The sequence below is a fragment of the Sodiomyces alcalophilus genome, assembly GCF_042370955.1.
Source record: "Sodiomyces alcalophilus JCM 7366 unplaced genomic scaffold ACRALscaffold_5, whole genome shotgun sequence".
Taxonomy (NCBI): Eukaryota; Fungi; Ascomycota; class Sordariomycetes; order Glomerellales; family Plectosphaerellaceae; genus Sodiomyces; species Sodiomyces alcalophilus.
The window spans coordinates 1,147,961-1,160,196 of record NW_027263536.1 but is presented as its reverse complement, the minus strand read 5'-3'; the positions used below and the strand labels follow the sequence as shown (position 1 = coordinate 1,160,196).

The window sequence follows — 12,236 nt, the reverse complement described above, 5'->3', positions numbered from 1 at the left end:
CCTTGCGTCCAAAACTAAAGTCCTTATTGTATTAGAATCTAACCGCTTAGCCCTGACTACATTCCTCCCGAGTGACATGGCCCTGGATGATGTAGAGACAGATGGCGGATCCATGTCAGGGGTCACGTAGGAGACAGGTGGTACTGAAACTGATCGCTTTGCCTTGGGCAGAACCCGCTGGCCTACTGTCTTGAACCTAGTAACTGAGAATCTCCCTGCATCCTTAAACGGGACAATTCGACCATTTCAAATCATGTTTGAACGCCCATCTCGTCTCCCGACACACAGGCGACGCATTCCCCATACCCATGACCCTTTCCTGAACGCCAGGCTTATGCATACATGTAAAGACTCCAAAAGAAAAAAACAAAAGAGAAAAGTAGCAGCAATCAACTCCCAGAGCTCCGAGCGTTAGAGTTGACATTGCTCGCATGAGCCAGCAGAAACTTGCAGCAAGTCAGCGTGAGTTTGCAGGCCTTGGTCCAACCTTCGTCCTGGGCGATGCCGAGCTTGATGCTCACGTCGTGGATGCGGTCCCCCTCGATTCTGTAAGGGAGAGTGAGCGGGTGCTCGTCGGCGGCGGTCTGGCGGTGAACAAAGGTGCCCAGCTGGCGGACCAGCTCCAAAAAGGCCACCATGGCGTTATCGAACTTGCGGTGCATGAAGGTCAGGAGCGGCAGGTCGCCGGTGGAGTAGAGCTCGAGGACGTGTTTCTTGGGCGGCGGCGGCGGGCCGGGCCGCTGGGTGCCGATGAGGCGGCTGGAGGCGGCAGGCGAGGGCAGCTCGTAGCGGATGATGCGCGAGGTGCTGCCCATGGGCTGGGGGTCGAAGCCGTCGAAGCGGTAGCCGAGCTTGTCTGCGACGGTGACGAGGAGGAGGAGGGCGTGGCCCCAGGCGGCGTTGATTTCGGGCCAGTCGACGGGGTTGCTGGAGAGGCGACCGAGGCGGAGACCGTTGATGGTGGCAAAGGTGCCGTCGTGGCTGATGCAGAAGGTATCGTTGTAGACGTTGGAGCGCTGGAGCTTCTCGAGGAGGCGGGAGTCGTGGTCGTACTTGGAGTTGATGCTGTCGCGCTCGTTCTGGAACTCGGACAGCTTGGCGGTGAAGGTGTTGCGCTCGCGCCAAAACTTCTCCTCCTCCAGGTCCAGGGCCCTAGCCTCGTCTTCCAGGGCGGCAATCTCCTGGTCCACGGCGGTCTTCTCCTTCTCGAGCCGGCGCAGCTCGTCCATCACGTCGGCCTCCTCCTGTTTGGCCTTGGACAGCGCCTCCTGCTGCGCTTCCAAGTCGCCCTCGCTCGGCTGGTTGGCCTGCGTCTGCTTGAGGAACGAGATATAGGCGTCCCTCTCCCTCGTTGCGGTTTCGAGCTTCTTCTGTAGTCCCTCGACGAGCATCTCGGTACACTCAACACATACGGGGTGGTCTATGTCGGAACGGGAGGAGAGGATCTCGAAGAGCTTGTTGACGCGCTCAATCTCGTATCCCTTGGACACGCCGTTCTCCTGGCTCGTCTTGCCACCGTTTTGAATAGCCCGAGGGGATGCGGGATTGGAAGAATGGTTGGCTCGCGGGGGGTTGGGTTGGGCGACTTGCGACTCGGTGAGGTAGATGAAGGACATGCTGGCATCTCGCTGTGACGGCGCACCAAGTGCGGTACGCTTAAAGGTTGCGTGGCCCGCATTCTGGGAAGCTCTATCGTAGATGGCTTTGCGCTGTTGGTCTTGAGGATATGACGGTCTGGAGGAGTGCAGTTTCTTGGGCGGTTGATGGGAAGAGGATGCTTTTACCGAGCTTGCTATCAGTATGGAGGTAAGGTCAAGGGGTGGTCGGCGTCTTGAGATACGAACCTATCAAGAGATCATAGGCAGCAGGGTTGAGATCCTCTAGTGAGCTATCGACCTTGAGAGGCGCCCGGCATTTTTGGCAGTACATGTTTTCCTTCTATGGTACTAGTCAATATCATGCTACCATGATGATAGCGGAAGAGTTGTTGTGAGAGTGAAAAGTTGAGAGATAGAGGAGAGAAAGGGAAGAGGTCGAGGAATGGAAACGGAGACGTAGACGAAATATTGACTTCCCACAAAGGGTCGTACTTCGTAGATTGGGTGACGTCGATCTGAAGGCGGGGACCAAGCTTTTGATGAGATAAGCGGGCGGTGAGTACGTACCTTTGTGGGCTACCTCCCAGGCTCCCCGCCAACGCGTCGAAGCGCGTCGTACTGGATGGTTACTAATCATGTAGGTACATCGTCGCATCGAGTCGTGACTTCTTCAATGGTAAGCTTCACTCATCAATACTTCGTACAACCAACACGAAACTACCTACCTAGGCACCCTTCACCCGTAGTAGATTCGCTCTTTCAACCTTTCGCTCCACGCTTGTCGCCTTCTCATTGCAGCAACCTCTTTGCTCTTCTTCATCGATGCACTCAGACGACTTCCCATGGAGCCGCCGGCTAAGAGGCCAAGGCTAAGCCTTACGCAAGGCCAGGGTGATGACGACGACGAAGATGAGCTGCTTTATGAGCCCGAAGAGGTCTCTCGGTTTCGAGACCCTGGCTACCAACTGGAAGAATCAAGAGCTTTTGCTGCATTCAAACTGAAGTCGACGTTTGAGCACATTTTCGCAAAGTATGAAAGGGACTTCACCGGCATCGGCGACGAAATCGACCTCCGGACCGGCAAGGTCGTGGTTGACAATGGCCATATCCAGAACATGCAGAATGAGAGGGATGTGGGACAAATCGACCATGACGAAGAGGAGGATGAAGGGATTCTCCTAGGAGATTACGCCGGTTCCGAGACAGGATCAGATGAAGGCGATGCCGATGAGGACGATGAAGACGAGGAAGGCGAGGAGGAACATCGTATCCTACGAGGACAAAGACCGACTGCCCATGCGCATGCCCACGACGACCTGCACTCCAGGCCCCAATCCCGCTCCCTTGGGAATATTGCCCCAGCCGTCCAGGCAGGCAGCCGAGGTGGAATCGTTGCACCAACCCGTCGAGTATCCCAAGGACGCCTATCTACTGCCCCGTTCGCCTTGCCGTCGTCATCATCTCCTTCATCGTCGTATAACCCATGGGGATGGGACCAACAAGAGTTCGTCGATCCGGCGTGGAGAGCGCCTCCGTTGCAGCCACCAGGATTGAATAACACTTTTACTTCGAGGTTCTTCAACGCGAGATACAACTTTCCCGCTGTGGATGGTTCCCAATCAGTGTGGTCTTCTCGACGCCGCGACAAGGACACAACAACCTGGGTTGCACCTCCCGTTCGGCGAATGTCTCCCTCCATGTTTCGCCAGAGTGGACCTGTACAAATCAGAAAGCCGCAGTTTCGAAAGCTACTGCCTCCCCCGCCAACAAATGATGACGACGACGAGGACGAGCTTCTTGGCCTGGGGACGAACAACGGACTAGATCGCATGCCTGCGACGGGCTTCGCAACAGCATCGTCAAAGAGTAGCAAGAAGAAGTTGGCGAGCCAGAAGGGCAAGAAGCCCCTTGACAAGTCCAAAACCATCCATCGCTTTGCCAGCGGCGGCGCACCGCATTCGGACACGGCAATCAACTCAATTGAACAAACAAGTAATCACCAACCCACACGAGACAAGGCGACATCACGGAAGAAGGGATCAAAAGGAACCAAAGACCTCGCACGACCCAAAACCGCGAAAAGCAAACGACAACCCAAAGCAGATCAACGGAAATCCCCATCCACCAACACTGGCAGGCCAAAGTCGACTCGGTCAAGCGTGTCTGACGACGAATGGCCTGGTCAGACCGAGACCCGAACACGGAGGATAGAGATTGTTCTTCCCTCGCGGCTCCTTACGCCAGACGGGTATACCGACCTCAGCGATTTCCCCCTGCAGTCGAGCCCCCCCGTGCCTGATTTGTCTGCTCTTCCGTCACCACCACTTCCAGAACCAGAGGCTGCCTCCCCAGACAAGGTTTGCTCTGATGCGCCGAGGGAGGAGGAGCCCTCGGTGGCCCAACCATTGAAGGCGACCTTCACGAGGCACGAAGTGGACAAATCGTACGAATTTTCGGGGGACGAAGAGGGCATTCCCATGTGTCGACTTGGACGAACGCGACCAAAGGCCTCGGAGACGCGAATATCTGTCAAGACGGCAGAGGCGCCGTTTCGATTGACGCGCAGTCAAAAGAGAAAGTACGAAGAATTGATCAAGGACTCAAGCGACAACCATGAGTTATCCGACGATGAGATACCGGACTCATGCACCGACGATGAGATTTCCGACGATGAAATAATACCCGACGATCCGCCCACTACGACTACGCACCAGATACCAGCACAGGAACAGACGGCCGAACCAGCTGAGAGCACTCCTGAGCCTCCCTCGGCCGAATCGGGAAGCCAGGACGCTACGCTGACAGTCCCGGCTGTCCGCGTCTTTTCGCTTCCTGTGCGAACGACCCGCTCTGCCGCGAGACGAAGCCAGCAAGAAGAGGACGCGGTCCCGACTCGCGCCACCTTAAACTGCTTTCCGGGGTCGCCTGAGGATCCGTATGATACTGCAGCTGAGGAACTCGCCGAGGAACAGCAACACAAAAGCCAAACACAGGAGCAAAGCTCTAGTACTAATGTGCCTGTGCATGCTGAGACGATTGTTCAAAAAACACAAGAGCCGACGGAACAAGAATGCGGCCGCGAGCTCACACCAGAATCACAGGACGAGCATCCAGCATTGTCCGTTGGTTCGTCCGAGGACCAGATGGCCAGAACTGCAGTGGAGTGGTTAACAACCCTTCCACGAGGCAGTGAGCCGGTCAATACGATCGAGTCTTTGGAGCGAGAACCGTCCGAACCCGCGACGGAAGGAAATATGACTGCGCAGGAATCCTCTCTTGTGCAGGAATCCCCGGCGATAGCGAGCCCAGTCACCACCACCGGGCAACCTGAGAGTCCCCGAGGCAGTGAACAGGTCAGTGGGAACGAGCTTTCCAACCGAGAGCCGTCCGAGCCCGCGACGGAAGAAGCCATGCCAGCGCAGGGGTCCTCTCCCTTCCAAGAGTCTGCGGCGATGGTGAGCCCAGTTCCCACCACCACCACCACCACCACCACCACCGGGCGACATGAGAGTCCCCGTACCCCTGCAACGGTCGATCAGGACAGACCGCTTGAGACCGATGACCCGTCGACCCCACAAGCGCAACCAGGTCTCACTCTTCCCTCAAAGCCGAGCTTAACTTCAATCCGCCGCGGTCTCCTCTCCCTCCAGGTACGCCCTGGCGACGACGACGGCCCAGACGAAATCTGTCCCCTCTCCCTCTCCCTCTCCTCTCCAATCAAGAGGCCCCGGCACACCAGCAGAGGGTCGCCCGGCGACATGAGAGCCACAGCCACACCCGGCAGTCTTCCTTCGTCAGCCCGGCGCCGTCGCTCGACCATCAAACCCAAGCGCGTAGTCGGCTCCCTCACGCCCCGCACCCCGCGGACCCTCCACGCCACGCTCGGTCGCCGCTCGCCCCGTTATGGATCCAGCGGCGGGTTCACCAAACAGGCTAGCGGGAGCGCGCGGTTCCGCATCGCACGGGAGGGTTTCGGCGGTCTCAGCACGCCGACCAGGGCGAAGAAAACAGTCGCCCTGGGTAGTCCTACGGGGTCGATCATCCAAACCCCCGGTGGGCACATGAGACGTTGCGGCGTCGACGGATTTACCTGTGAGAGAGACTTTTGCTTTACCTGCTTGCAGGGTTAAATAGAGCACGTTGCATGACGGGGGAGAGTTGTGTAGTGTAGTACAAGGTCGCTGATGCAAAGCCCAAGGCCGAACTACGCCGTACGGCTTCCCGAGCTCTCATCTCCCTGTCACTCCCATCGGCCGGTTTATCTATCACATTTTCATTTTTTATACGCACTTTATACCCGAGATGTACAGCGCGTCTGAAGAAACCAGCGAGCCTCTCACGTTTGTTTTGTTTATAGCATAAGTAACAATTCGACCATGTTAACAGCTTGTATCCGCCATCACTGTGCATCGGCAAAGCGGAAATGACTAAATAGGTATCTTCCATCAGAGACTGTCGTCCAGAAGAGTGGTTTCAGGGGAAAAGGAAACTGGTCCGGTCGGACAATGCAGTCAGGATGGAAGAGACAAGCCATAAAAGACGGCAAATTTCATCGTTACGGTATGGCATTAGATGTCCGCTGCTTCAGCCCAGAAACAAAAAAAGAAAAACATATTCACTACTCAGTAGATTGAATGACCCATGTGAACACCGTGGAATAGAAGAAAAGGAAAGCAAAGAAAAAAAGGACGCGAGGGTGGCCCCTCGAGTTCAAGCATGTAGTCCCGTAAACCAAAGTAGGGCCTACAATCTCCGAGCCACCTCCCCCCATTTCCCCATGCCCCGTATGCGCCCCCAAGAGACTCCCCCCTTTCCTTTCCTTTCCTTTCCTTTCCTTTCCTTTCCGTTCCGTCCTACCGGCCATCTCCTCGATGAGAGGAAAGAGAAAAATGAGCAAACGTGAAGCGCTGAGAGAGGTACAAGCGGTGATGAGCAGTGGCGAATACCATCCCTCCATTGCGTTATCTCTTATGCGAAACGCGCCCTGTTCAGTTCCATCCAGCCCGACATGTCCGGCCTCGTCTTCTCTTGTGTGTCCCGTGACCTGTCCTGTCATTGTGACCGCGGCGACAATGACAAAGCCATGCAGATTGCCGTCCAAGTCATTCGCGCATCCCATCTCTCAGTGGTGCGGACATGAGGTCGAAGAAGGGACAGAGGAGGGAAATACGCAAAAGAACCGAATATGGATAATAAATACGGGAGGAGAGACAATAAGACGCCACGACGAATGGGATTTCTGCATGTTGGACCATGGTGATATCGCGGCGTGGATCGGGACTGGATTATATGACAAACTGAACAGGGGCGTCGACGATTGATTTGCCAGCGACATCGATCGGGTTTCCTTCCTCTTCTCAACAGTGCAGTGTTGCATTCGCTGGACATCACAATGTGATTTGCAATCGGTTGCCATTCGGGCGACCGACTAGGGGGAGTGAACAGCGCTGGGTACTGGGTATCACTATGATTTGACGCTACTAAGAGAGTCGCAGCGAGGCTATAAATTCGTGGGGACGGGGAGACCGGCCTCCCTCAAACTTTGCTTGAAGGTGTCTACGTCCTTCACGGGGTCAAAGTAAGGGTGGGCCTGTGCCTCCTTGGCCGTGAGGCGCTCCTACGGACATGGATATGTTAGAGTACGGATGTCCTACGGGAAGTGCGCCGGAAACGATCAAACAAACAGCAGAGAAAAAAAAAAAAAAAAAAAAAACCTGGACTCACCTGATGGTCGTATCGCAGCAGCTTGTCCAGAAAGTCAATGGCCTCGTTGCTGACAAAACGCTGGTTCTCCGTGGTCACAAAGCTGTGCCACGGCTTCTTTTGGAAGCGGCCGAGGATATCATCGTACTGTGCGTCCAACTCAATCTCGTACCTGTCAAGGTAGTCAAAGAGGTCGTCGGTGCCGAGGACCTTGGCGATCTTCACAAGCTGGTCCGAATTGCTACTTCCGTGGAAGAAGGGCTCCTTCCTGAAGATCATGGATGCGAACATGGCGCCAAGACTCCACATGTCGAGACTGTAGTCGTACTCCTGAAAATCAACCAGCAGTTCGGGGCCCTTGAAATAACGAGACGCCACCCTAACGTTGTACTCGGTTCCAGGATGGTAGAATTCGGCGAGGCCCCAGTCGATGAGACGTAGCTTTACCGGGACGGTCAGCAGAAGCACGCATGACGGGGAAAAAGAGGATTCGTCACACAGTTGGGTGGAGGAAGGCGTGGAGGGAGACGGGGAAATGCACACCTTTCTGTTCTCATGATCGATCATAACGTTATGAGGTTTCACATCGCGGTGCATGATGCCCTTGCTGTGACAGTAGTCAAGTGCCTTGAGGAGCTCGTTGATGTAATACCGAACATCGAGGTCGTTGAACTTTGGGTAGAGACTCCTAAAGTCGGTATTGTTCACGTATTCGAAGATTAGGGACGGCGTCTTGCTCTGTGGGTTCAAAGATGGTCAGCATCTGCATCTATTCGCGTACGGGGAGTACGGGGGGTTATAATGGAAGCAAGAAAAAGGTCAAGGCGAAATGGAGGGAGGGAGAAGGAAAAAATAAATAAACAAGGACCACCCTTCCCGTACCTGGCTGTCGCGAACCACATCAAGCAATGCCACGACGTTGGGACCACCAGCAAGGTTCTGCAAAATCTTGATCTCACGCTTGATCTTCTTCTTCTTGACTGGCTTGAGGACTTTGATGACGCATTTCTGGTAGTTGACCACGTTGATGCCCTCGAAGACCTCGGAGTATTTACCCCGACCTGTACGTTCTCGCGTGTTAACACCGCTTCCAAGACCCGTCGAAATCGAAATGTTGCCCTCCGTATTGGGAAGGAAAACGGGGAGGGAGGCGAAGGAAAAAGAAAAAAAAATCGGTGGCGGGGTCGTTGGGAAAAGGTAAAGGCCCCAAATTCACATCGTTCAAGGCCAGGGCAGCAGCAGGTTGGAAACGTACCGATCTTCCGCACAACCTCGTAGTTCTCTAGGACGCCCCAACCTATGGAAGGGTCCGGTTAGCCCAAAAGAACTGGAACAGAATAGAGACAGGGAACGACGGCGCGAAGAAGGGGGACGTCGCAGAAGGGGGAAAAGAACGAACTGATGTTAACGCTGTCATAATCCCAGTAACTGCGGGGCATCGTCTGGTTGACGTCCGCATAGACCCGCGCCATCTTGGGCTATTATTGTCGCCTGGCGGTTTTGCAGCACAGGACTGTCGGGTCGTCTTGTTTTGGTGCCTATGGTCCTAAGGGATACCAAGATATGTATGTGGATGTCGGCGCGGACGGAGAGGTTGGAAAGGGAGAAGAGGCGGGCTGGGTTGGTCGGTTCCACAGAGAAAGCTAAGTATTAGTTACGAGGTACGTCCGAAGCGGCGGGTGAAGGAGGTACGAAGTAACTACGGAGTACAAGCGTAAATCCAAAGGTGGGATGTCAAAACCACAGCCCTTATTGCCGCTCGCGATTGGGAGGCTTGACTCGGGAAAGCTTATCGCTTATCGCCTAGTGAGATGGGTACATGGTCAGAGCGTCAGCCACTAGCTCCCTATCATGTGTACGTATATCTCAGGAATCGAGGAGCTTGCGTCCGTCACAACATAATCAAGGGGGAAAGCATGGGAAAGAAGAAAAGACAAGCAAAATAGGAAAAACGGGAAATAGGAAAAGGGGTTAAAAAAAAAAAAAAAAAAAAAAAAAAAAGAGAGACAGCAAAGGAAAACGGTCGTAGGACGCTGGTACTACACTACCCACCTACCGCAATTCAGCGTCACGACATGACCCAAACAACGGCACGAGACACCCAACAGCAAGTAATACAGACAGTCGAGCACAGTCAGCAACTAAGGGTGCCCATAGGCCAAGACACGCATACCATTTTTTACATAATTAGTGCTTCTTCTACCCGTGGTTCACATGTACTGAGCAGTTATCGGTGTCCACGCTCAGAGCAGATGCGTTGTTAGCTATATAGGAATCTCTGGAGGCTCCAGTACTGCGATTCTAATGGCGATCCATTACGCCCATCTCGCCTGCCAGGTTCATGCTTCATCGACAAAACCAGGCTCATAAAACCTCCGAGACACACAACATTGTTCCCCAAGAAGGTCAAGCAAGATAACCTCGCCTCCATAATCCCGTGCAACTCGGTTTGATTTCAGTCTGCTCATTTCTGCTTCTTTCGCCTAGAGATGTCATCCTAATAAAAGCAAGCGTTAGTAATGCTGCGTCTGGAGCCAACAGCGACGTTCGGAAGGACAAGAGGGAGAAAAATTGGGTGTGCGCTCAGAGAGAAGATTATTGCTCGTCATATCCAAGCCGTTCGGAGGTAAAACCACGACAGAAGCCGCCGACTTGCCTCCTATAAACCTTTGGGATCCGACTAAGGATGACGATACAAGGTTTTTCATCGTCGCGCAGAAGACATGGATGTCTGGACTGGGGAAGTAGTATAACAAGTTGAAGAGCACACATACCTATTGCAGAACTGGTTCGAGCATCCAACTCCTCTCGGGCAATAGCTCGAGCATCACTGCGAACAGTAAACGGAGGCGGGGGCATTGTGACAGGCCTCAGGGCCAAAGGCGACTTCCGAGTCCGGGAGGCCAGGGTTCATAGTAAGGGTTGACATAGATCCACCTAGACCAATGACGTTGTCCTGCGACAAAAGAGTATCACATCAGTCGTATTCCAGCGTGTCGAGGCCAGTCTCGACGATATCCCAGGTTCGCTTGCGTAGGTCTGGTTTCGGTTCGGATGGCTTGTTCCTCCCCTTCTTGTGTTTCTTTTTCACTTTCCTAGGGGCTGTCGCGGCATTATAGTCCGTGGCGGCGCCCTGGTCTTCCTCAGTCTCGGGGTTACTGGGTTCAGATAACCTGGCCTGTTTTCTCTCTCTGTCCCGGCGGAGGGCCTGCAACTCCGAGTGACGAAACATGGCAATCTGTTCATCGGTCAAGGTGCGCTTGACGCCATCTTCGTAGTAGCCCAGGCCGTCATCATCGTCATCGACAAGGGCAGCGTCCTCTTGGTGATGATCATCGTGTGTTTGTCCAGCGGCGAAAAAGTCCTTGGTGAAGGAGCAGACAGCTCCTGCAGAGAAGTGCTTTTCATGGAATGCGGTTAGTTCGGACTGTTTTATCATTAGTAAAGGACTGTCCTGGAAGCTTGCGGGATAAACGATGGCAGAAACTCACGTTGCTAATCTGAAGCACCGGAAATGATGATGTCCGTGCGGAGCTGTCTTGACGTGACATTGCTATAAAAATGGCATGTTGGGACAGGATTGGATTCTTGACATGTCTATCGGTCGGAGCCTTCGTCGTTGTGGGCAGTCCGCTGAGAAGAAGATGGAAGGTTGAAAGTGTGAGAAAGGGCGACGAAAAACACTGCCAATTTCCCAAGGCAAAGGTAATTGGATCAGCTTTAATTAGTCACGTGCACCGCACCCAGTGCCAGACGGAAAACTCGTCGCAATCGAGATTCAACAAGGCGAGCGATTTGGTAGTTTCGCTTGATAGCAAAATTGCTGGCGTAGCCCAGAATAAGGCCCAAATGGACTAGAGGCTGGCCAGCGCAAGAAAGAGTGGTGGGAATCGATCGGTGCTCTTGCGCGTAAATAGAAAAGGAAGAAGAGGAAAGGCACCGGTCGGTTCATAGAAAGACGCTGCTCGCCGTCTCGTGTTGGCCGTAGGCCTCCTCGGTAACGTGCTGCAAGGCCGCCCTACGGTTGACGTAGAAGTGCCAGTGCATTTTGGAAAGCTTGAAGAACCTCGGTCACTGGATGACTGGTCAGCAGACGCCACCAGAACTCGAGAAACAGAATGTCCTGGCGGCATTGGACTCACTGTGCTGTTGACGTTCGGCCATTGTCTGCTCTGAGAGGTTGACAAATCTTTGTCGAGTTTGTAGCCGCTTGACGGCTCGTTCAGTATCATGGGCGCTGGATGATGATGCCCAAACATTGAAGTACTGTCCGCCCCCAATGTCAGAGAGCCGCAGCCGAGAGTTGGATGAGAATGGAACAGGCCCATGCCAAACTGACCTTGACAAGCTCGTCAAACTGCTTCATGAGTTCTTGTTCGTTTCCGTCGGCGTCGGCCAAAGCCTTGTTGTATCGTGCCTCGAACTCTTCCCAGTCGAAAGTTGCAAAACTACCTGGAGTGCCAGATTCATTGGCTTGGAGCTGTTCATCTACCAGCTGTTGATCAGGATTAGGCTCCGGAGTCTTGACTCTTTTATTGATGCCGTTCCCTTGTGAATGAGCTCCCGTGTCGCTCATGATGGTGAGGGCGAGCGTTTAAGGGGAGGGAAGGGGTCAAAGATGGGGATGGTATCTTGCTGAACAACAACAAAACGAATTTCAAGTTGTCCTTTTTTTTTTAAAAAAAAAAAAAGAAAAAAAAAAGAAAAAAAAAACCCGCAAATCCCTCCTGTCGCGATTTTGTCTTCGCCTTCCGTAGACTGAGCAACTCACGACGCTTAATACTGATTGTCGTTCAGAGGTGATCAGAGTGAAATGGGAATCGCTGCCATGGAAGCCGGTTTCTGATTCCTCCAAATTCCCGTCACGTGCAGCATGATAGCCCGTGCGGTACTGTACAGTGATGTACCTACCTAGGTAACTTTGCACTATATACC

The 12,236-nt window shown here is 53.7% G+C and overlaps 6 protein-coding genes across 6 annotated transcripts; 2 read left to right on the top strand and 4 right to left on the bottom strand.

The window, feature by feature from the left end:
* Nucleotides 1-389: 389 nt before the first annotated feature.
* On the bottom strand, nucleotides 390-1,929 carry ACRALDRAFT_2106497 (uncharacterized protein; the record flags this gene model as incomplete). Its single annotated transcript, XM_071023299.1, has 2 exons — nucleotides 390-1,777; nucleotides 1,845-1,929. The coding sequence occupies 2 exons, from the start codon at nucleotides 1,927-1,929 to the stop codon at nucleotides 390-392; spliced, it is 1,473 nt and encodes a 490-aa protein (XP_070874122.1).
* A 511-nt stretch (nucleotides 1,930-2,440) lies between these two features.
* Nucleotides 2,441-5,854, top strand: ACRALDRAFT_1082643 (uncharacterized protein; the record flags this gene model as incomplete). Its single annotated transcript, XM_071019337.1, has 1 exon — nucleotides 2,441-5,854. The coding sequence occupies one exon, from the start codon at nucleotides 2,441-2,443 to the stop codon at nucleotides 5,726-5,728; it is 3,288 nt and encodes a 1,095-aa protein (XP_070874121.1). The 3' UTR covers nucleotides 5,729-5,854.
* A 1,244-nt stretch (nucleotides 5,855-7,098) lies between these two features.
* On the bottom strand, nucleotides 7,099-8,773 carry ACRALDRAFT_2042892 (uncharacterized protein; the record flags this gene model as incomplete). The annotated part of the gene is made up of 6 exons (XM_071021296.1): nucleotides 7,099-7,215; nucleotides 7,323-7,742; nucleotides 7,845-8,039; nucleotides 8,184-8,362; nucleotides 8,557-8,598; nucleotides 8,701-8,773. 6 exons carry the CDS (start codon nucleotides 8,771-8,773, stop codon nucleotides 7,099-7,101), a joined length of 1,026 nt encoding a protein of 341 aa, XP_070874120.1.
* Nucleotides 8,774-9,376: 603 nt separating this feature from the next.
* On the top strand, nucleotides 9,377-10,250 carry ACRALDRAFT_2020410 (uncharacterized protein; the record flags this gene model as incomplete). Its single annotated transcript, XM_071020013.1, has 8 exons — nucleotides 9,377-9,491; nucleotides 9,526-9,557; nucleotides 9,593-9,738; nucleotides 9,843-9,876; nucleotides 9,918-10,030; nucleotides 10,085-10,140; nucleotides 10,169-10,209; nucleotides 10,233-10,250. The coding sequence occupies 8 exons, from the start codon at nucleotides 9,377-9,379 to the stop codon at nucleotides 10,248-10,250; spliced, it is 555 nt and encodes a 184-aa protein (XP_070874119.1).
* Nucleotides 10,251-10,278: 28 nt separating this feature from the next.
* On the bottom strand, nucleotides 10,279-10,852 carry ACRALDRAFT_2042891 (uncharacterized protein; the record flags this gene model as incomplete). Its single annotated transcript, XM_071021295.1, has 2 exons — nucleotides 10,279-10,728; nucleotides 10,793-10,852. 2 exons carry the CDS (start codon nucleotides 10,850-10,852, stop codon nucleotides 10,279-10,281), a joined length of 510 nt encoding a protein of 169 aa, XP_070874118.1.
* A 467-nt stretch (nucleotides 10,853-11,319) lies between these two features.
* On the bottom strand, nucleotides 11,320-11,877 carry ACRALDRAFT_2106414 (uncharacterized protein; the record flags this gene model as incomplete). The annotated part of the gene is made up of 3 exons (XM_071023295.1): nucleotides 11,320-11,375; nucleotides 11,444-11,567; nucleotides 11,641-11,877. 3 exons carry the CDS (start codon nucleotides 11,875-11,877, stop codon nucleotides 11,320-11,322), a joined length of 417 nt encoding a protein of 138 aa, XP_070874117.1.
* Between the last annotated feature and the right edge of the window lie 359 nt (nucleotides 11,878-12,236).